The 20580-nt window shown below is 51.5% G+C and overlaps 6 protein-coding genes and 1 non-coding gene across 7 annotated transcripts; 1 reads left to right on the top strand and 6 right to left on the bottom strand.

Annotated features, from left to right (window-relative positions):
* Positions 1-1247: 1247 nt before the first annotated feature.
* On the bottom strand, positions 1248-3308 carry BO86DRAFT_410707 (uncharacterized protein; the record flags this gene model as incomplete). The annotated part of the gene is made up of 2 exons (XM_025674522.1): positions 1248-2735; positions 2811-3308. The coding sequence occupies 2 exons, from the start codon at positions 3306-3308 to the stop codon at positions 1248-1250; spliced, it is 1986 nt and encodes a 661-aa protein (XP_025526671.1).
* Positions 3309-3675: 367 nt separating this feature from the next.
* BO86DRAFT_390163 (dual specificity protein phosphatase family protein) lies at positions 3676-5241 on the bottom strand. Its single transcript, XM_025672323.1, has one exon. The coding sequence runs from the start codon at positions 4811-4813 to the stop codon at positions 3854-3856; it is 960 nt and encodes a 319-aa protein (XP_025526670.1). The 5' UTR covers positions 4814-5241; the 3' UTR covers positions 3676-3853.
* Positions 5242-5503: 262 nt separating this feature from the next.
* On the bottom strand, positions 5504-5575 carry BO86DRAFT_t172. Its single transcript has one exon. It is a non-coding gene; the product is annotated as a tRNA-Gly (tRNA).
* A 688-nt stretch (positions 5576-6263) lies between these two features.
* BO86DRAFT_364477 (putative C2H2 transcription factor) lies at positions 6264-7799 on the bottom strand. The gene is made up of 2 exons (XM_025670009.1): positions 7236-7799; positions 6264-7165 (listed from the first exon to the last, which is right to left on the bottom strand). The coding sequence occupies exons 1-2, from the start codon at positions 7502-7504 to the stop codon at positions 6646-6648; spliced, it is 789 nt and encodes a 262-aa protein (XP_025526669.1). The 5' UTR covers positions 7505-7799; the 3' UTR covers positions 6264-6645.
* A 6804-nt stretch (positions 7800-14603) lies between these two features.
* BO86DRAFT_457025 (snoRNA-binding rRNA-processing protein IMP4) lies at positions 14604-15853 on the top strand. The gene is made up of 2 exons (XM_025677199.1): positions 14604-14641; positions 14720-15853. Exons 1-2 carry the CDS (start codon positions 14636-14638, stop codon positions 15602-15604), a joined length of 891 nt encoding a protein of 296 aa, XP_025526668.1. The 5' UTR covers positions 14604-14635; the 3' UTR covers positions 15605-15853.
* On the bottom strand, positions 15621-17375 carry BO86DRAFT_432866 (BRCT domain protein). Its single transcript, XM_025675814.1, has 4 exons — positions 17121-17375; positions 16765-17058; positions 16503-16606; positions 15621-16418 (listed from the first exon to the last, which is right to left on the bottom strand). Exons 1-4 carry the CDS (start codon positions 17293-17295, stop codon positions 16038-16040), a joined length of 954 nt encoding a protein of 317 aa, XP_025526667.1. The 5' UTR covers positions 17296-17375; the 3' UTR covers positions 15621-16037.
* Positions 17376-17848: 473 nt separating this feature from the next.
* Positions 17849-20461, bottom strand: BO86DRAFT_390159 (bifunctional anthranilate synthase/indole-3-glycerol-phosphate synthase). Its single transcript, XM_025672322.1, has 2 exons — positions 20382-20461; positions 17849-20282 (listed from the first exon to the last, which is right to left on the bottom strand). Exon 2 carries the CDS (start codon positions 20269-20271, stop codon positions 17962-17964), a length of 2310 nt encoding a protein of 769 aa, XP_025526666.1. The 5' UTR covers positions 20272-20282; positions 20382-20461; the 3' UTR covers positions 17849-17961.
* Positions 20462-20580: the final 119 nt, after the last annotated feature.

The following is a 20580-nucleotide window of genomic DNA, read 5'->3' as shown; positions in this document are numbered from 1 at the left end:
CCCCCCCCGAAGACCGCACCAAACAAACCGGCGCAAACCCCAAGGAAAAGGATGACCAACCTCACTCGTATTCAACAAATGCATCAACGCCTTCGCCTGTACATCCATCCCCTCCATATCCTCCACGGGGCCGGCACCGGCACCGGCACCGGGCTTCCCGTTCTCGGAAGAGTGGTGATGCTGGCCTCCATTCTGCTCCACGGTGGTGCTCGTCATTTTTGGCTTGCGCTTGCCTTTATCTCCCCTTTGCTTTTCTTTCTCCTTCGGTGTAACAGCGGGTAGGGCGTCCGTGAGTTTCGCAATCGGCTTCCGCTTCCGCAGGCGAGTTGAACGTTGACGTGCTAGCGATGAATTAAGTATTATAGAAATATAACAGTATCCTCTGTGCTGTCCTGTCCTGTCCAATCAATCTGGATAATTGTATGTAGGATTAGTGGTGTAAGACACAAAAACCACTATACCAATTCGCCACCACCGGAGGGCAAGAAAAAAAAAAGACGTGTGAATTGTGAAGCTAGAAGGAATCGAGGAATGTCGCGATTCGCCGCTGTGGCGCGCGGGGATTTGATTGTTCTTGGGTCGGTCGGTGGGTTCTGTCGGATCGGATCGGATTGAGATGGTATGCGGAAGACAGAGTGCTCCAAAGCAAGACAATTGAAACCAAACCAAGTCGGAGACAACAAAGTGACACAGCGAGCCTGCAAAAGCCAATAGTTAGTGGTTGGTGGTGACGACTTGGGATCGGGAACTTAGTAGGTGTAAAGGCTTACGGACGGAGACGACGCGGAAAGGCGCGTTGCGGGCGCACGGACCACCTTTTGATTGATTTTCTTGTTCTTCTGGCCCTTCCACGCCACGAAGTCACATGCCATGCCAAAGAAAGATAAGCTAAGCTTTGGTTTTCCTGCAGGGCAAGATCCAGGTCGGTTGCTTAACCGTACGACTACTAAGACAGTAAGGAAGTAGTTGTGGGTGGGAATTTCACTATTAGGCTATACGCAAGAAATTAATTGGCCCGGCTACCTGTGATGATCACTCGTGCATCAAGATTATCGTGTGACATTGTCATCTAGATTTCAACTACATAGACCACAGACATCTTATTCTTACATTTCGCTTCCTCCTCCTTGAGATAGGACATCGAGTGATGGACCAGATGGGATGGGCCTGTCCTTTGATTGCCGCAGGCAAGCAGGCAACTCACTCACCCTCAGCGGCGTGGTTCAATTCCATGGGCAAACCACGAATTAGGTTGGTACCTGCACAAGGATCATTTCGTCCGCAGTATCATATTCATCTGCATCACTTTCGACGGATTCGCTTTCAGACCTTGTATCAACGTCCGGCTTGGCGCTGTTCGATTGCTCCTTTGCCTCTAATCCGGAGCCTAGCTCGCAGGTGGTATGTGATGACGCCTCTGTATCTTGACTGAGCATTTCATCCTCTACGCTCTCAGACAATTCCGCCTGCGTATCCTCAATTCTCGGAAGTTCCACGCTTTCAGCGAAGGCATCATTGTCACCATCTTGTAGCGACATAAGATCTGTCGTGCAAAGCACTTGAGAAGGACTTGTAGGAGGGGTCCATATCTCTTCAGGTAGCAATTTGCGGGATTTGGATGGTTCATCTTGCTGGGCTTCCCTGGCCGCTCCTTCTGACATTCTCTTGTGTGCTTCCACCACCATTCCGTTGATCTGGTTTCTGATACGCATGGAGACTGTCATACGTTTCATCCCACCGGACTGGCCCGAGCCAATTGACATGGTCCCACTAGCTGCTCTCTGGGATGTTCCAGTCAAGGCGTCGGCATGTCTCTTGTGGTGCTCGTTCGCACCGGACGTTGTAGTAGTGTCGCCTTTTCGTGTGACAAGTATCGGACCACAATGCTCGAAGAAAATCCAACTTAGTGGAGGAAAGTCCTTGAAGGTATTCTTTGGTTGTATGTACTGCAACTCGGGATGTGTTCTCTGAGCCAACTTTTCCTCACTGATAAGGCGAGTTTCGACATGATTGTCCCAATTGGGATGGTGAAAGTTCTTGCTTGTGTCCCGATGACAGAGAAGCAGCCATCTCGGAGGATCATTGACATGACCCTGGCATGACAAGATATCCTTCAGCATAGATGGGCTCTTTGTACCAATGCAGTTGATCAAGGATACCTGAGCCGATGTTCTATCGGTCACTCGCAACGTTCTGTTATCAATTGCAGCATCACCCGCAGAGCTCATGCCAGATGAATCAGAAGCACGAAGCTCAGGGACAGTGCTCTTTTCCAACCCACGACGCAGATCATCAACCGAAACCTGCAATCCTGTCATATAACCCGTCCAATCGCCTGCAAGTCTTCCGTCCAATCCACATTTCAGCAGAAACCGTCGAGCGCGGAGTACCTCATCGGCCGGACAGATCAGGAAATCCGGTGCGACAGCCCCCTTAATCTTGCGAAGATACCGGCGCAGCACCATCTGACATGCCAGTTTCGGCTGAACCTGACTGGCTCGCGGGGTGACATTGTTGGTCCGAAGAATCGCTCTGAGCTGCTTCGCACGCATCGCCTCCAGGAGCCGGTCTTCCTTCTCCAGCTGCTTTGCGCGAAGTCCTCGATTGCGCTCTAGCTCCTTCATCTCCTCTTCCGAGATCCCAAGCAAGATCCTGGCGGGTCGACTATGGCTTTCCTCCACATTCTCGAAGACTTCAACCTGCATTTGCGGTAATAGATCGCGCCATTGGGAAGCCTGCAGCGTCGGATCAGCTCGTCGCGTTAGTGCTTCGCTTTCAACCGGCCCTCACGGCATGAATAGGAATCTTACCGTAAGTGGTTCTATGACAAGCTCTTCATCCTCCCCGTCCGTGTCACTATCCTCCATACTTTTCTCGAACGTCGCACTCTCCGGCTCTGCCCCTGCCATGATGGCCATGTTCTTGACGTAAATCAGGTTGAGCTCGCCATTGCTCGCAATCGAGTTGTCAAACTGCTCGACGGGTATCTCCTCGCATTCATCACGGGTTGCCGCACCCGTCTCTAAGACAGGGTCATCGACATCATCATCATCATTGATCATGCATTCGTAGGAGCGCTTGCGACGGTCATGGTCTTCGACCTCGTGATTCAGTTTATCGGGGCGAAGCTGCGGGGGGCGCGGTCGATCCAACGTGGGAAAAGCCGCAGGGGGGAGTTTGGGATTAAAAGTATCGGCCCTACACTGATAGGAACTGATGGCTCGACGTGGCGCTCTTCTTGGGGTCGTGTAAGTGTGCGCCTCTTCGTTGAGGCGATTGGGCAGGCGGATGGTCTCGCGGAGTCTCATTATGAGCCTGCCGCGTCAGGTGAGGGAGACATGAGGATGAAAGTAATCAAGAGAAATAGGAAGATGAAGAAAACGGAGAGGTGTATCTGAGTCGAATACCAGACAGAAAGTACCAAAGAGAAGAGAGTCCCAAGGCACGTGGAGAGCTGGTGAATGAGAGTGAAGTGATTAGTGCAGTGAATGAGCGAGACTTCCCTTTTCAGAGAGGAAAACATACGGGCGATAGTGAGTGAAGCTTCTACCAGCAGCAAAGAACATCATTTGAACTCTCACCGACTTTAATCACTATTTACTTAGTGAGTAGAGGTTAGGCAACCCCAGCCATCAAACCACATAGACATCATTATTTCCTTTCTAGGTGTTGCTCAGGTAATGTAACAAAGAGGCAAGCTTCAAGATTGTAGTCATACAAAAATTGTCACACACACACACACACACACACATACACACAAATACTAGTGAGATCTCGGGAAAACGTTGACATCTTTTGACATCATCTTCCAACATCTTATCTTGTGCCCGCGAAGGACATCCATCCATGTATGTCATCCTGACCGATCCTCGAACGGAGCCAGGGGTCGTCTGTTCTCATCTGCCGCCGCCTCCCCCGCTTCCAACCCCATAGCGTAACCATCCTCTTCAACCATATCGAATTCAGCAGCATCCCGCTTTCTACTACTCGCACCCTTGAGCGTAGTATTCTTTGTTTCACTCGCCCGTCGAGCTTGCTGGACGACCCGCTTGGCATCGAGGATGCTCTCGAAGGACAACAGCAGCTGTGACGCCGATTCATCGATGTCGATACAGAACCGGCGCGAGGAGACATACTGCAGAGCCTGCGGCAGACTGATGTTGAGCATCACCATCAGATACGCGATTGCTACCACCGCCGACGGGCCATTCCCCGTCTCACAAAAGAGCAGGACCTTCTTCCGTGCATGGCCGCTCGGCTCAGTGGCGGGGAATGAAGCGACATGCGCGTTGATGTGGTTGATGAGTTGGGGTAGCATCGCGATAAGGTCTTGGTTGTCTGCAAAGTCAACGGTGCCCTCTTCAATCTGCAGAGCTTCCGCTGCCCTCCTGCCGCTGATCAGACTGGCCATGGCGAGCCGCTTGTCCCGCACGGCTAAGAGAAGCGTGATTCCTTCCTGGACGAGTCGGCCGCGGTCGGCGAGGCAGCTCCAGGGACCCAGGTAGAGATATGGCAACAGAGACTGGGCGCGCCGGCGCATCTCGTAGGTCCATTGGAACATTGGAGGTGGGATGGTGAAGCACAAAGGGCCGACTCGGTTGAAGAAGCCATCGGGCACGAATTCGCCCTGCTGGAAGGCATGGTTCTCGGCGTTGACGGGTTGACGGGCTTGGACATCAAATTCCTCGTATGATACCATGGGCTGATCAGTCTTCTGTCGGCGATTTCCCAGGCTATATTCATGATTCGGGGTGTACCGTGCACCGACACCTTGGGACGTCGCGTCCTCCGCCAAAGACGACGTCAGTGCCATTCTTGCCGGGCCTAGGCTTTTGTAAAGAGCGATTGCGCGTTTTGTTTTGAATGTTTCAGTTGATCTCTTGTTTTGTTCTCGAGATGTGCTCACAAACAACAGGAGAAAGAGGGGGATAGATGTGAGGGAAGAGTGGAGAATGGAACACTGCTGCTGTGAAGCTCAACCCAAAGCATCGAGTCGTGAGAACAAAGAGGCGCTAGTTTGAGAGATACGCATCGAGTGAAGGGTCCGTCCATTCGCTGTTCGGACTGCATTGATTCGTTTGATTTGACTCCCTTCTTCCTGTCTGCTTTTTCATTATATGATCGCCGCCTTTGTGCCAAGTAAGTGGGTTCTCGGCTTTCAGGTACAGACGGACTTGTGGTTCGGATAGATGTGGAAGATTTAGCCTATGGAGTCTCACCCAATCGTGTAGTGAAATGACTCAGCACATGGGTAAGTGAACTACACTGCAAGTATCACAACAATCCACATCTGACATTTGACAAGGCGGGGTTATATGTCTAGGAAGTGACGACACTGCATGCATCCCCGCCGAGGTACAGTACAAGCACATCACATCAACAAACTAAAGTAACAATGACTTCAAGCTCAACAGAATGAGTGCGCGCGACCAATCGAGACCTCCACCAGCCATGGTGAGCTACACAAAAAGTCGAGTTGAAACAGGATCAAGGCAAAAGTTAATGCATCGTCCGGGAGTCGAACCCGGGCCACTTGTTTGGAAGACAAGTATCGTAACCGTTTGACCAACGATGCTATTGGTTGAAATTCGCCACCCGACTACGCCCCTCGAGAAGCCTGAACATCAGCTCGTTGAATCTACCGCCATCCCTGAACCCTTGCGTAACCAGATAGCAAATATCGGCAGCTCTTTACATAGCATGAGTCACTGTGGCTCGAGCTGCACTGCTTTGCAGAGCCAGCTTGCTCTTTATCAGGCGGGGCTAGAAGCACATGAGTCAGAGTAAGAATCACGAGAGACAAGCTAGCCTAATCCTACGCGGTAGATGATTCCTTGCCGCGGCCGTGAAACTCGTGGTGGTCTGGGAGTTGCGAATCCTGGATTTCACAAGGCTGGATGACAGAGATTCGATACACCGAGCTGTCAGTCACTTGAGCCCAGCGAGTCAGCGCTTTGTATGTGCTAGACCAAGGAGGCGAGTATGTGAATACATCCCACCACTATAATTGTGCCGTGATTTGAGGGTTTGGGGCTGGATGCCGCAGCGTCGCTTGCCGATGATTACGGAATGAGATGGATCGTACATCCTCGAAAGCCACTAAAGGTAATAATATGTCTGGAGGATATTATGACATGCATCATAGACGAATCCGACTCCTTTGGAATCCCAACATAGACAAAATGACTACGCACCAGAGTAGAGACAACATCATGAGGATAGACTGGGGAGTGACAAAGGAAACTTAGGTTTGAAAAACGCCTGGGTATATTTCAGGAAATAAAGAAAGAGTAGGAACCATTAGAACACCACCTGGTCTGTATCTTCGACCTCGAGCAAACGCCATATCGTCAGAGCTGCCTGATTTTTTATCCATGCATTCTTCTGAGATGTAGACCAACCATATGAACGAACCTCCCACTGATGTTGTAGACAGAATCGCGCGAACCCGGGGCCCGTGCTTTGCATATGAAAACGCCCATCGAATGCAAACCACACAGTGCAGACCATAAATAAAGAGAGAGATTTCAAGCATCAAGGAAGTGTCTGGGATAAAGAATGACACGGACAAGATGGAGAAAAGAGGATGGGGAAGGGGGAGTTGAAAACATGTAAATCGTAGAGAGTCTTTGCCTCGGGGGGCATCTATCCTTGAGAGGTCGCGGTCTGCGGTATAGCTTGCTGCAGACCAGCGACAATTCTTTCGAGCTCTTCCAGCCGGCGATCCTTTTCCTGGACCTCGAGCTGCAGTCTCTTGAGCTCGTTCCGGAGAGTGACGCCATTTCCACCGTCCTCGGAGAGGTCCAAGGTCGGATCCTCATCGATAGAGTCGCGCTTGCGCTTCAAGGTGGGAGGCACGCCGAGAGCTGCGGCGCCATCCAGTTCCGGAGACGGGACCATGGGGAGATCTGATGCAGGACCAGTTTCGGTATGCATGTGGCGACGGCGAAGGTGCTCCTTCAGGTTCTCCTGACGCGTAAACCCATTTCCTGTACTGCGATTGCAATCGACGTAGGGACACATCAGTGGTTTCTTGGCATTGATGTTTTTCTTATGCACCTCGCGCTGGTGCCGCAGAAGACCGCCGGAGTATGTGAATCCCTGAATCTTGTCACACCCGGGTTCCAAGCACTTGTAGGGGCGGTCATGTTTGTCCATGTGCTTACTGTTACGATGGCATGTTAGCATTCCATTCCGGTGGTTCAACAAATTGGAGAGGAAAAGAGAAAACTTACTTCCACTCGCATGGACGGCGAAAAGTGGGAGGCGATTGTTGGCACTCGGGGTGATCGCAGTAGATTTGGCCTGCAGAGTTCTTGGGCGGATCCCGCGCTCGCCTCACCGACAGTCGCGGACGCGCCCCTTCCATGAAATTGGGCGGGAGTTGTTCGTTCACGTTCATCTTGGGTGCTGCGACAAGCGGTTCCTGGGTAGCGACTAAAACTGAGGTAGGTCCGCCAGGACCTTCACTTCGTGGGCTAGGATAATCAGAACCGTCACCCATAGCGTAGTTCCAACCCCGCCGTCAATTGAATTGGGCGGAGGTGTCCCTGGGAGGAATGGAAAAAGTTGAACCGAGAGACTTCGAGACCAAGGTCTATATGACTGCAACAATGAAAAGAAAGATTAATAAATAACAAGATCTAGGGGTAGCAAAAGAAAGCACAAGCAAGTTGGTATAGAATCGAGTTGGTTGACCTAGTTTGAGTCGGGTGGCACTGGCTGGAGGATGGATGTTGGTTCCTTAACTCGGAAGGGCGGATTGCCAGGATTTTTAGGACACTAAGCCAGGCATCGAGTGACTAAGCAGCTGGAGGCTTGGCAAACCGCCACTGGGACAGCGAGAAAACGGGATAGGGATGGATGGAGAACAAACAAACCAGGGCGAAACGTCGGTTCATGTATGTAGACAGTTACGATTATTGTTATTGTGATTATTCTGGCTTACTACGAATCTGACCGGTACTCTGAAAATCAACTCTACATGCCTACATGCCTTGCACACGTGGTGTGATCAGAGACGCGTTATATTTGTCCGGCGCGGACAATGGTACACAATAGGTTGTATTGCTAGGCGCCGAATCACCCAAAAAATCTTGATGGCAAACTCTCTCTCTCTCTCTCTCTCTCCCTCTCTAGTCTCTAAGGACTTGAAAACTGTTTAGGCTGCGACTAGTGAGTCACGCAGAAAGTCAACATCAGGCAACCAAGCGAGGGGAAGGGAGGTTTGTCGGCAGGATAAGCCCAAACTATTCATTCCTGGTCACCCCAGGCCGAAGCTGAGGTGTTGTTCTGATAATTGGTTTTACTGTACGGATTACGAGCCGCCACATACCAGGCGAAAAAGGTTTTTCATGCCTCATTGCTGCCTGGCAATCACTACGGCACGTGCAGGTCATGCTGTGCTTCAGCCACACTGGCCTACCTACTGTGGCGAAGTCCGATTTCTATTTTGGGAAAGTCCGACATGTCGCGGCGCCTCGGCTGGACGACTCCATAGATTGAACCAATCTTCATCCCATCACTGTTACCTGCCAACAGACAATAGATCAATATTAACCATTTTTCCAATCCATTCCGTCCCGTCTCGCTCATTCAAGTCAATCATGCCAAGATTTCCCTCAAAATTATATCTCTCACCCAGGCTGTTTACTACCTTAGGTACCCAAACCTCCTGCGGCATCGGAGCAGAGGGCAGGCATGGCATACTGCGTTTTCTCGCCCAATCCCGAGCCGCTCCATTCATTAGGCACAGAGTCCGTTAAGCGCTGCTCCACCATAGACTCAAAGCAAGAAATTACACCAATCAACCCTGAAAGACAGGCTCACTGAACACCTGAGACGCTCCATGCTTTGAAAGAAGCAGGGATCGTGGCGCGGCTTATCCTGGCTTGATGTGTTTGACGCGCAGGGTACTGTACTGTACATGCCCGTGACATACTATGTATATTGGTAGATTCATCGGTAGCAATACAGCTCATCCCTACGCACATCATGTAGCTGCGCTATCCAGCGTCCAAAGATTTGCAAGCTAGACTGCCCACCTGCCCCCAGACAATTCCTTGTTCTTCTTCGATTCTTGCACAGTAGAGTATATGGTCCATGCAAGTGGCGGTCCAGTTGCCGGTATCGGGTATAATCGAGATCGGATATACCATGGCCGATCAAACCAGCCATTCATGCGTCCCAGAAGGCATGGCCACAAAAGTGTCCAGAAATTGCGTCACCTGCATGCTCGTGCTCAGTAACTCTCTTAGTTCTTGTTCCTCGGACAAGAACAACTAGGCATCTCGGTTTCTGAGCCTATCGAGCCTACAGATACAGACTCAGGTCTTGTCCGGGATTACATTTGTATACTTGCATGGATCGCCATCGGTGGCGCAGTCCTGCCACGATCAATACCACCGATAATATCTTCATCATTGTCGTTGTCTTTACCTGAATCAGTGAATAGATTAATCATTCTCTTATCTCCGTAGCTTAGACAAGCCTTCGAAGCACTGGGTAGTTAGTTATGTTTAGGATGATCGACAAGGGACTGATGACTGCCTTCTCGAAAGCTTCTATACAAGAATTGCTGCGCTATGTGAAACATGTAAATGCTTATACTTCAATATTGATATCTATCAGTGCGGAGACTAGCTTGTGTCTACTTCAGAATATTGTCCCGTCAACTTGATGCACATAAGCCGTCGTGGCCTGCCCTTAGATATGAAGCTAATACTCGCACGTCTAGGCAAACTATAATGAGAGCTCCTTGACTGTTCAATACCAATGAGTTGATGATGCTGAGCAGCTGGCAAGAAGGACACTGGAAATATGGATGCCTACCTGAGCTCTGCTACTCCTTGACTCTGTTCTTTGTTCCTACTTCCGCTGATCAAGGACGTTATGTGGCTATGCTGCTCCCGAGTAGAGTCAATGGACCGGAGGTGCCGGATCAAAATGGTCAGACTGCATCATGGGAACCGAGCTACGATACAAAGTGTTATGCTAGTACGCACATCACTTACTCAACTAACAGCCATAGCCTCGCACGCCATGATAATAGCACAGTTCGGATATGATTTTTTTTTAGATTGACTTGGAGATACGACAATAAGCAATGTAACGCAATGGTAGCAGAAGAAAAGAAAGAGACGTTGGACTGGGATTGGTGGTGTCGAATAACCTTCATTCACCTCGTCCGCGATAATAGTAGGACTGGCTGGTTGCCTCGTGACTCCCGAGCGCAGCCGTAAGCGGAGGAATTGACATGGCATACCGCTGACTCTTCGAGCGACTAATATCAATAATATCCATGAGGCATAGTACGAGATGTTTCCATACAGCCCTCGCCCATCACATGCGGTTAGTAGGGTCCTGTAGGACTGCACCACAGTGTGACCAGGACCGATGTTCGCTACGGTGACAGGTAGCAGCAGTTCGAAACTCGAGACTTGCATCCGTTATCGACAAGAGTGCCGAAAAGAGAACGAGGATGTCGCAATCGTCTCCTATTGTTGAGGGTCTGCTCTTACTGAAGCTGCCCTGAAAAGCACAGGGGATCCCCCTTCCTTGAGAATATCGCCAAGGCCATGTGGAGCGCCAGGACATCGAGTCTTGTCCGAAGACAGCCAGTCCAGTCAATTCTGCGACTGGCTGTTCCGAAGTCTGTGGGGATGACTGTAGAAGCTTCAGGGTCAGCTCCCGATTCTGAACTTGCCAAGCCTCTTCAATCAATCATAATTTCCACCAATCTGGCTGGCAAAAGCAGTCGAGACGCTGCGAGTATCATCGTCGTCGTGCATGTGCCCTGGAACACCCCGAGTGACACGAATGCTAGTCGAGCTGCCTCCAAAGATGCTGCCGTTGTCGGGAACACCAGGCTTGTAAGGCTCACGTCCTCCAGACTCCACATAACGCTTCAGACGGTCAGATTGACTGAGACTGGGCTGCTTGGTCATGTCGTTGATGCTCAGACCAGCAAGGCTGACACCCCCTTGATCGGCGCTCTTCCCGTCGATGATGCTGCCCGTGACATCAGACTCGGTGGCTGCGATAGACTCCCCAGCAATACTAGGGGCACCCTTCATCCGGTTTCCATTGGCTCGGCGACCGCCTGGGAGGGCCGGCCACGAGTCGGCAAAGTTCTGGAACATAGGCGGGTAGCCGGAAGGAATGCTCACACCACCAAGAGCGGATGAATGGACAGAAGAAACATCATCGGGAATGTATCCTACAACGGATCCAGTATCATGGAATTCGTTGCGGTGACCATTCTTTCCTGTCATCAACCCACTAGTCACGTTGGAGGCATGATTGAACGCCATCTGAAATCTCTGAGGTCCACGATATGCCTGCTTCGGGCGGCTGAATTGGATGAGGGATTCCTGCAGGTTGGACAAGGGTCCCTCAACAAGACAATGCCGCTCCTTGAAGTGTTGCAAGAGGCAGTTCCACAAAGGATGCTTCGAAAGAACCTTGGGATTGCCCAGAATCACCAGTCCGTACTTAGCACGAGTGAGCGCGACGTTGAGACGGCGGGGGTCGCTCAAGAAACCGATGCCTTGGTGGTCATTGGAACGAACACACGAAAGGATGATGAAATCCTTCTCACGGCCCTGGAAAGCGTCGACGGAAGCGACCTCAATTTCCTTGTAGTGCTCTTTCTTGAATGTACCGGTGGCCTGCATGGAGCTGACGATGTAACTACGCTGACCTTCGTAAGGAGTGATGATACCAATATCCTGGGGCTGCACTCCGGCCTTGAAGAAACGAGTGACAATCTTCTCGACGTTGGTCGCTTCAGTGCGGTTGAGATAGGAAGTACCGGAGGCCGAGATTTCTTCGTTACCCAGGTTTGACCAGAACATCATAGGGTTATCAAGGATGGGCCAAGGGAAGTCGACGTCTCGGCGGAGACGGTCCAAAGGAGAGATACCGTTCTGCAAAGAACCTTCGTAAAACATATTCGAGGGGAACTCGGATAGACATGGATGCATGCGGTATTGAACGTTCAAGCGAATAGGTGAGCATCCCAGGATAACAAGACGCTCAAAGAGCGATTGATTCAGGCCAGCCTTGGCAGCCTTCTTGTTCATGATGACAGGACCCAGCTGTTGATGATCACCAACAAGGACGACTTGCTTGCAGCCCAAGACCAAAGGAATCATACACTCAGGCTCAGCAGACTGAGTCGATTCGTCAATCAACACAGTGCGGAACTTGAGTTTGGAAAGACGAGGATCGCCAGCACCGACACAGGTACAGCAGATGACATCGGCGTTGTTGAGGATCTCTCGTTCTGCGGAACGCGTGAGCTGTTTGAGACGCTTTTCGTCTTGACTGGACAATTCGCCGAGCTCAGCCTTCAATTGGTTGAGCTTGATAAGTTCAATGTTGCTGTCGTTAATGCGAACCTGCTCGTGCAGAGAAAGGAAACCAACAGGAGATTCAACATCCTCTCGCGACTTCGCAGTCACACGGACCGTCTTGAGACCAGTTCTGTGGATACGTTCACACAACTGATCAACGGCAACGTTCGAGGGCGCACAAACCAGAACTTGACCACCGTTGATTTTGGCGAGGTGATAGATAATTGTAGCCGAGGTGACAGTTTTACCGGTTCCGGGCGGTCCTTGAATAAGACTTAAAGGCCTCTGAAGCACGCTTTTGACCGCATTGATTTGGCTGTTGTTGAGCTCAGGAAGTCCCGGAACACTGAACTTCTTGGGCATCTGGGTCTTCATAGGCGCAGCGGCAACTTCGTGTCCGAGGAGACGGTGAAAGATGTAACCAGAAACACTCATCTCATCGACAGCAAAAGTCTTCATAGCGAGCTGCATGCGATCAAAGGAGGTAGACTTCCATACATAGTCAGCCGTAAAGTTGTGCGTGCATTCGGTAGGCACCGACTTGTGGTCACCCTTGGCACGCAGTTCGATAGTCACTTCATCGGACTGGTTGTTCGGGATCTTGATGACATATCCAACACCTTCCCACTTCGGACGCAATTCACCGCTATATTTCAAGCGCATCTCATCACCTACAGCCAATTTCACATCACCGAGTTCGAGTTTGGGCAAGATAAAACTGGCTAGGTGTTTGTTGTTAAGACCGAGGTCCCAGCGCACAATCAACCCATCCTGAGACTGAGACTCCTTCAGTTTCCGGTCGTAGTCCGCTTCAATTTTGACCAGCGGTCCGAAGATATTCTGATACTGAAAAGCATCGTCGTAACGCAGCAAAACGGGTGCAGGCTCGTCGTCCACGGCTGTGGCCTTTTCCAGATCCGAGAAGGTCGCCTGGGAGTTTTCCTTCCACATCTCTTCCAATTTAGCGATCAATTGGGGGCTAAGATGGCGAGCGCGAAGCTGCTCCTGGTCGGAGGGAGCAGCCACAAGCCAGGGAAGAAACGAGCGATCTTCGATCAAAGGCTGCCACCGCGAAGTATCCCAGTTCATATCCTTGGAGGAAGGCATGGCGGCACATGGCTGACGGCACAGCAAGACAACAACTGTGTCGGACTTGGCCGGAATGAAACCGAGAAGGAAAACATTCTTGGTGCCGCAGTTGTAACACTCGAGGATGGTATCGCCGAGCGACGAGGCAGGGTGTAGTTGGACCTCCTTGTGACGGGCGCGAACGAGATGATTGACAATATGAGAAGATGATGTATTACCACGAGCACTGCAGAACCATTTGCTGCAAGCCAGGCACTTCACGACGCTACTCGGATTGTGGATACCGCAATAACTGCAAGCTCATGTTAGCAAAGAGGTGAGCTAAGAGGGGCAGTCTTAAGACACATACGAGCAAGCATGCGGTGGAAGCTCTTTCTCCTCATCGAAATGTCCTTCATTATTCTTACGCTCCGCGACAGTAGCACTGGCGGTGCTCTCAGCATCATCATCTCCTAGGTGGTCGGAACCCTCGTCGTCGTCATCATGTCTCCGGGGACGGAATTGATGAGACTCATCGAGGTCTGCAGCAATCCTCTCATCGACCAGTGCAGCCATAGCTGGCGTTTGGTGTTATGGATGGTTGACAGAGGTCGTAGACGCAGTGATATGTGTGTGGGCGCAGGATAGCAAAGGTATAAGAAGCAAAAGATACCTCGGCCGCCGCAGATCGGAAGGTGATACAGGAACGGCGGGTCGTAGGGATTGAAATGAGTGCAGCGGACAAGCCCGTCGTCTGTGGCACTACAGAAGTCCGCGAGTCAGCTTGTTCTTAATAATCTTGTCACCCAACTTGTCAGTGTGTCACGGTAGAGGGGCAAAAGAGAGGGAAGTGAGAACAAGTGTAGTGGAGTGGTCTCAGCGAAGCGGAATTCACTTGCGCATAGCACAGGGGAGTCAAACCTTCAGTCACAGCAAGTTCCAGCCGCCACTGAGTTTACTTGACAGGGAAGTGTATCGGCTTGCCCTCTTAGACCAGGCGTAATGTTGTCAACCGGAGGACTAAGTGGCGGGTGGTATGCGATCGGGCTCGATCAAGTTATCGGCGATTGTTTGCCGCCAAATTCCACAGTCCGGTGGCCAAGGCGGACCAGAGCGGCAGTTTAGGGAAGAAAAAAAGATGGGCGGCATGCCGCATTCGATAACTTATCCGATCTTTGTATCAGAACCCCAATACAGGCTGGACACTCAAGATGTTGGTACGTTTGTGCTCTTTCTTCGAGCTGCTGATCTACTTGCGACTTCATATCTAGCATACTGACATATATCATTTTCAGCGCCGTCAAGCCCGTGAGCGACGAGACTATCTCTATCGGAGAGCTCTAACCCTCCGCGATGCCTCTATCGCCGAAAAGCGAGCTCAACTGAAAGCGTCGCTGGCCTCCGGCAAACCCCTCGACCCCTCCATCGCCAACGACAAAGCCCTGCGCGAAGACTTCAAATACGATGAGTCGCTCCCCAGTGCAGACAAGGACGCCGATAAGGTGGACTTGGACGACGAATATGCGCTCACCTCGGGTATCGCCGACCCTCGCCCTATTGTCACAACTTCTCGAAGCCCCTCTGTCCGCCTCGGTACCTTCGCCAAAGAAGTTCGTCTGCTCCTTCCCACCGCGATCCGTCTGAACCGTGGTAATCTCGTCCTGCCCGATCTCGTCTCGAGCGCAACCGCCGCGGCGCTGACCGACATGATCCTCCTGCACGAACACCGTGGTACGCCTACGGCGATGACCATCTCCCACCTGCCGCACGGCCCTACGGCCAGCTTCTCCCTTCACAATGTCGTTCTCCGTGCCGATATCCCCGACGCGGCTCGCGGAACCGTCTCCGAGAGCTACCCCCATCTCGTCTTCGAGGGGTTCACAACCAAGCTGGGTCTCCGTGTGGTGCAAATCCTGAAGCACCTTTTCCCGCCCCGCGAGGATGGCAAAGTTGGCAATCGGGTCGTCAGCTTTGTGAACAAGGAGGACAGTATCGAGGTGCGACACCACGTCTTCGTCAAGACCGGATATCGGGATGTGGAGCTGGCGGAGGTTGGCCCTCGCATGACCATGAGGCTGTTCGAGATCCGTGGAGGCTCCCTGGAGAAGGGGTCGAGTGGTGATGTGGAATGGGCACTCACGCAATACACGAGAACCAGCAAGAAGAAGGATTATTTGTGAGCAAGAGGATCGGTCAGCTGGCATTTCGCTGTCAAGCGCAAAAGGCTACAGGAAAAGTTTGATTTGGCGCAAGAGGTGTTAGAAGGAGCTTCCTGGTCGTGTGTTCGCACCGTTGGCATTTTACGTCGCTATTTGTATACCCATCTGAAAGAACATAAATCATCTTCATCTTCTTTTTTTCTTTTTTGGCCCAGTGTAAAGCGCTCACTGCCCGCGCCCTCTGGTGGGGATCCTGCAGCATATATATTTACATGGGTGCCTTTCTTAGGGCCAATTCCGAAATGATCACCCATTCTGCAATTTAAGCCCAGCGCACCGCTTTTCCTGTTGCATCTCACAATCACCTAGAACTGAGCTGTCCAAGCCGGGAGTAAGCCCACGAGTGGTATTCAGGCTGAGGTCAATGCCTGCAGCACTCATCTTCTGCTCGATTTCAGCGCCCAGAGCAATGCATTTCTTCCATCAATCCAAAATGGCCCCCACCAGCTGTTTCGAATTCAGGCCCCTGATCTTCGACAGCAGTAGAAGACTGCAAGTACTGGGATAATATGCTCTGGCCGTCTTCAAAGAAATACCACCCCTGATGCGCAGGCAGCGGATTGCCTTCCTTGTCCACCTTCGGAGGCGGCGCAACCCCGTTCGACCTATCAGCCCAGGCTATCCCGGTCTTACTCTTGAACTTGGCCTCAAATGCATCCACGGCCGTCTTCAAACTCGTCCCCAGAGGCGTCAAAATCTGGGCACAAGCTGCTCCGCTGCGACTGTATTCCATGTACGCAGCGTAAACGTGTGGCTCGGCCTTGGATTCGTATACCTAAAGCAGGATAATACTTCCTCAGCTTCTTTGCCCACGAGCTCCACAGTTGTATAACGAGTGAAGATTCGTAGATAGACTGACCTTAAGACGAATCTTCTCCCTCGACCTTCTCGAGGCCATAAACCGCACCAGAGGGATATCATACTTGATCCCAGTTTTCTCGCCCACGTAGATGCAATACTTGGCTGTGTTCCCAGTCCACCGTTAGTACCCTAGCAAAAGGCATCGACCATAGCATCTCTCTCATCACCTGATGATATATATTCCACCTACCCGCAGCGGTTCCCGCCTTGAATTTGGCAGTAGCCTTTCCAAACGGGTCTGGATTCTTTATTCTCCCTACTCTCGCCATTAGAGGCTTCTGGAACAAGATGACGACTCGCGAGGGGGGATGAGGGCGTACCTGCGGGCTTCTTCGCAGCACCAGCCTTCCTCGTTGTGCCCGCAGCATCCACCGACTTTATGGCCCGAGAAGCCCCTCGAGCTGGTTTCTTCTTCCGTTTCTTCTCCTCCTTCACTACCGTTTCGAGGAGGTATTCAGTCACCCGCTTTGGCTTTCTGTCCTTGGCGAGCAATGAGTCCTCCAGCCAGTCGAACGTCACGATCTTGATGTTTTTCAGCGCCTTGGCTTCGCGGACTGGACAAGAGTCAGAGACAGCCGCCGTTTTCCGAGAAGGAGGGGAGGAAGGTGTGCTATACCTGGCGTGATGTTTTTCTTATACGCCTCGAGAGTCGTGATGAGATGAGTTACTTGCGGGGCGATAGTCGAATGGTATTCGCCTCCGTTGGCGCGAATCCATTGCGGGATTTTGTCTCCGTCTTTGGGGAATTTGCCTGCCGAGCAGGCGTGGATCTTTTGGAATGTCTTGCCCATGGTTTTTGGCCTCTTCGGGTGGAGCGGGTGGAGGGAGTTGGAAGGGAAGGGTTCGGTGTACCAGAAGGAGGAATACGGAGGATAGTAGCAGAGTGAAGTTATATTGGCTCTCTGGTGATGGGAAAGCAGAGAACAAAAGGTGAATGGGGAGAAAGATGACGAAGAAGAAACATTCACCAGGATATCCACTACGTAGTAAGTAAGATGCTGAAGTGGGATGATAGAGATAAATCAAGATTGTATAAAAGCCGTCTGATAGCGTTGGCCCCAAATTCGACCATCAGACTAGTATGAGGTGGTTGACGGTTGAGAGAGAATGTCGTCAGGGCCTAAATGTTGAGACAGACCTCACAATGTAATGATATTTGCGGGTGTGAGGAAGATAGATGCTCCATCAACATGGGAATGGAGTAGGCATGTATATCTCAACCTACTCAGATGTAACTCTCCTCCATTCCACGTGAGGGAAAGATAGTGGCAGAAGGCAAATTGATTTAAAGAATAAGTGATTATGAGATGACAGCTATGGAAGTATACTCAACCATAAGCAAAACACCGCTGGTGTTCCTGAAAGTATACGAATAAAAATGGCCAGGAAGTAAGAATAAGATTGATGTGGCCCAATAGGTTCATTCATAGAATTTACTGCAGAAAACAGACCCCAAATCATGCATGCAGGCCCTTGACAGCCTTAACAAAGGCGCGGATCTTCTCCAGATCCTGTGCGCCGTCTGACTCGACGCCAGAGCTGACGTCCACGCCCACCACCTTAGCGCTGGACTTGCCGAGCCTTTGGATCGTCTCAACGACATTCGTTGGATCCAGACCTCCAGCAAGAATGACACGTAGGCCGCTGTCGCTCTCCAAAACTCGCTCGACACGTGATTGATCCAAGAGCTCACCAGATCCTCCAGCTCCAGAGTCTAGTAGGGGCAACGTGTGGTAAGATCTCCGGGCAATTGCGGGCTCGTCGAGACCGAATTTGCGAATGACAGGAACGGGAATCGACCTCGCCCACTCGAGGGGCTCAGAGCCATGCAATTGAACGACATCAAGTTCGAGCTTCTGTTGCTGAGACAAGATGTACTCTAATGGCTGGTTTTGGAATACACCCACGAGCAGAGCCCGGCTAGGATGACGCAGAATCGAAGCAGAGTGATCAAAGTAGTCCACAGCTGCTGCATCGGGTGTTTGGATGGACTGGCTGGCGGGCTTAGGTGTGGTCTTGACAACCCGTGAGATCCGCAATGCAACATCATCCGGAACAAGTCGCTTCCTTCCTTGTACCATGATAATGCCGATAAGATCGGCGCCAGCTTCAATGGCGGCCTTTGCCGCTTCCTCAGATCGCGTGCCACAGATCTTCACAAGTGGAGAGCTCTGGATCCTAGTCCCAACACTCTTATCACTGCCACCGAGCAATTCTGCAACGAAAGCAGACGTGTCCGCCGCGCGCATCAAAGCCTCACCGACCAGGATCGCTTTGACGCCGTCTTTCTTGTAAGCTTCCACATCTTTAGGTCCAGAAATGCCACTCAGCGCGCAAACGATGGTACTGGAAGGAACCTGGTCCATCAGGCGGCTTGTGGTTCCGAGATCGACCTCAAAGCTAGTCAGGTCACGGTTGTTGACACCAATGACCTGCGCTCCCAAATCAACAGCAATCTTCATCTCCTCTGGGTTGTTGACTTCAACCAGTGGTTCCATTCCGAGACTGCGGGAATATTTATACAGTCTTGTGAGAAGCTCGGTACTGAGCATCTTCACAATGAGCAGCACTGTATCGGCACCAGCCAACCGCGCTTCCAAAATCTGGTATTCGTCAAAAACAAATTCTTTGCGAAGGATCGCAGGCCTGTTGGTGAAGCCTTCAAGGCTTTGACGAACAGCGCGCAGGTCATCAATGCTGCCCTTGAACCATTCAGGCTCAGTAAGGACGGAAATGACACTGGCTCCAGCCTTCGCATATTGCCGAGCCTGGGCTGGCGCACATGCATGCTCGGCAATCATGCCTTTGGAAGGAGAAGCCCGCTTGATCTCAGCCATGAGGGACAGATGATAAGGGGATTTTCTGAGGCGGTCGGGGAAGGAGATCTGAGGGGGGGCAAGGTTGAGGTCGTAAGCAGCTTGCAAGTCTGTTGGCCGCTGCGAAGGGATAGTCTTCTGCACAGCCACAGCAGCTTTGCGGTGGTCATAGATCTTGTCAAGGATAGACTTCTTCTTATCGGTCTTCGGGGCGGCAGCCGAGGGGGCAGAGGAAACCACGGTCTTGTGCTCGTGGAAGTGCTTCCCATTTCCTTCCCAGGTGCCTGCCGTGAGCTTCAAGAAATTTCTGAACATAGTCCGTCCATTCTCCGTAAGAATACTTTCAGGGTGGAACTGAACACCCTCGATCGCGAATTGTTTGTGTCGCACGCCCATGATAATGGTTTTGTCGTTGGCATTGTCATTGGCCAGATGCACGTAAGAGGAGACCTCCAGGCAGTCAGGAACAGTCGAATGAGTTCCAGCCAGAGAGTGGTACCGGGTGACATCGAGCTTAGCAGGCAACCCTTCGTAGCAGCCTTTGCCATCGTGCTTCAGAGGGGATGTCTTGCCATGCAAAATCTCGCCGGTAACGTCGACCTTTCCTCCAAAGCAAGTGATCATACATTGCTGTCCCATGCACACTCCGAAAATGGGGATCTTGCCGCCAAAGTGCTTGATCGCAGCAATACTTATACCGGCATCGGTCTCGGGGTGGCCAGGACCCGGGCTAATCACGAGTTGCGTCGGGTTTTTGGCGATCAGTTCCTCGAGAGTGACTTGGTCATTACGGTAGACATTCACAGTTGCACCCTCGAGGACCAAGTACTGATAGACGTTCCAAGTGAAGGAGTCATAGTTATCAATAAGAATGACATTCGACGCGCTGGTGAGTTGGGCAGCCTGGGTAGGATGGTGGGGGGAATGGTCAACGAGATCGGAGCTCGCCATGTTTGATATAACTAAACTCGGAGAGCAAGAGACAGATTAGAATGAACTGAGGACCAAATGAAGATAACGCAGAGGAAGTGAGAGTAGAAAGAAATCTAGGACCAACTTACCTCCCAGAATTGACGAAACCCTCCGAGCAGTGTTGCGAAAGAAGTGAGTTGTTGTGTAACCGCAAGCAATCGCACATCCCCTCCATTGACTCAGTCAGTCCAACAAATGCCGCCGCCGCCGCCGCCGGCGGGAGTGGGTGGATCGGGCTGCTTGTCCCGTTTAGGAGTAGTGGATTCAAACCATGCAAAACCAAATCAG

This window comes from Aspergillus japonicus, assembly GCF_003184785.1.
Source record: "Aspergillus japonicus CBS 114.51 unplaced genomic scaffold BO86scaffold_32, whole genome shotgun sequence".
In the NCBI taxonomy this organism is placed as follows: Eukaryota; Fungi; Ascomycota; class Eurotiomycetes; order Eurotiales; family Aspergillaceae; genus Aspergillus; species Aspergillus japonicus.
Note: the sequence above shows the minus strand (reverse complement) of the source record. Positions and strands in the feature narration are given on the sequence as shown.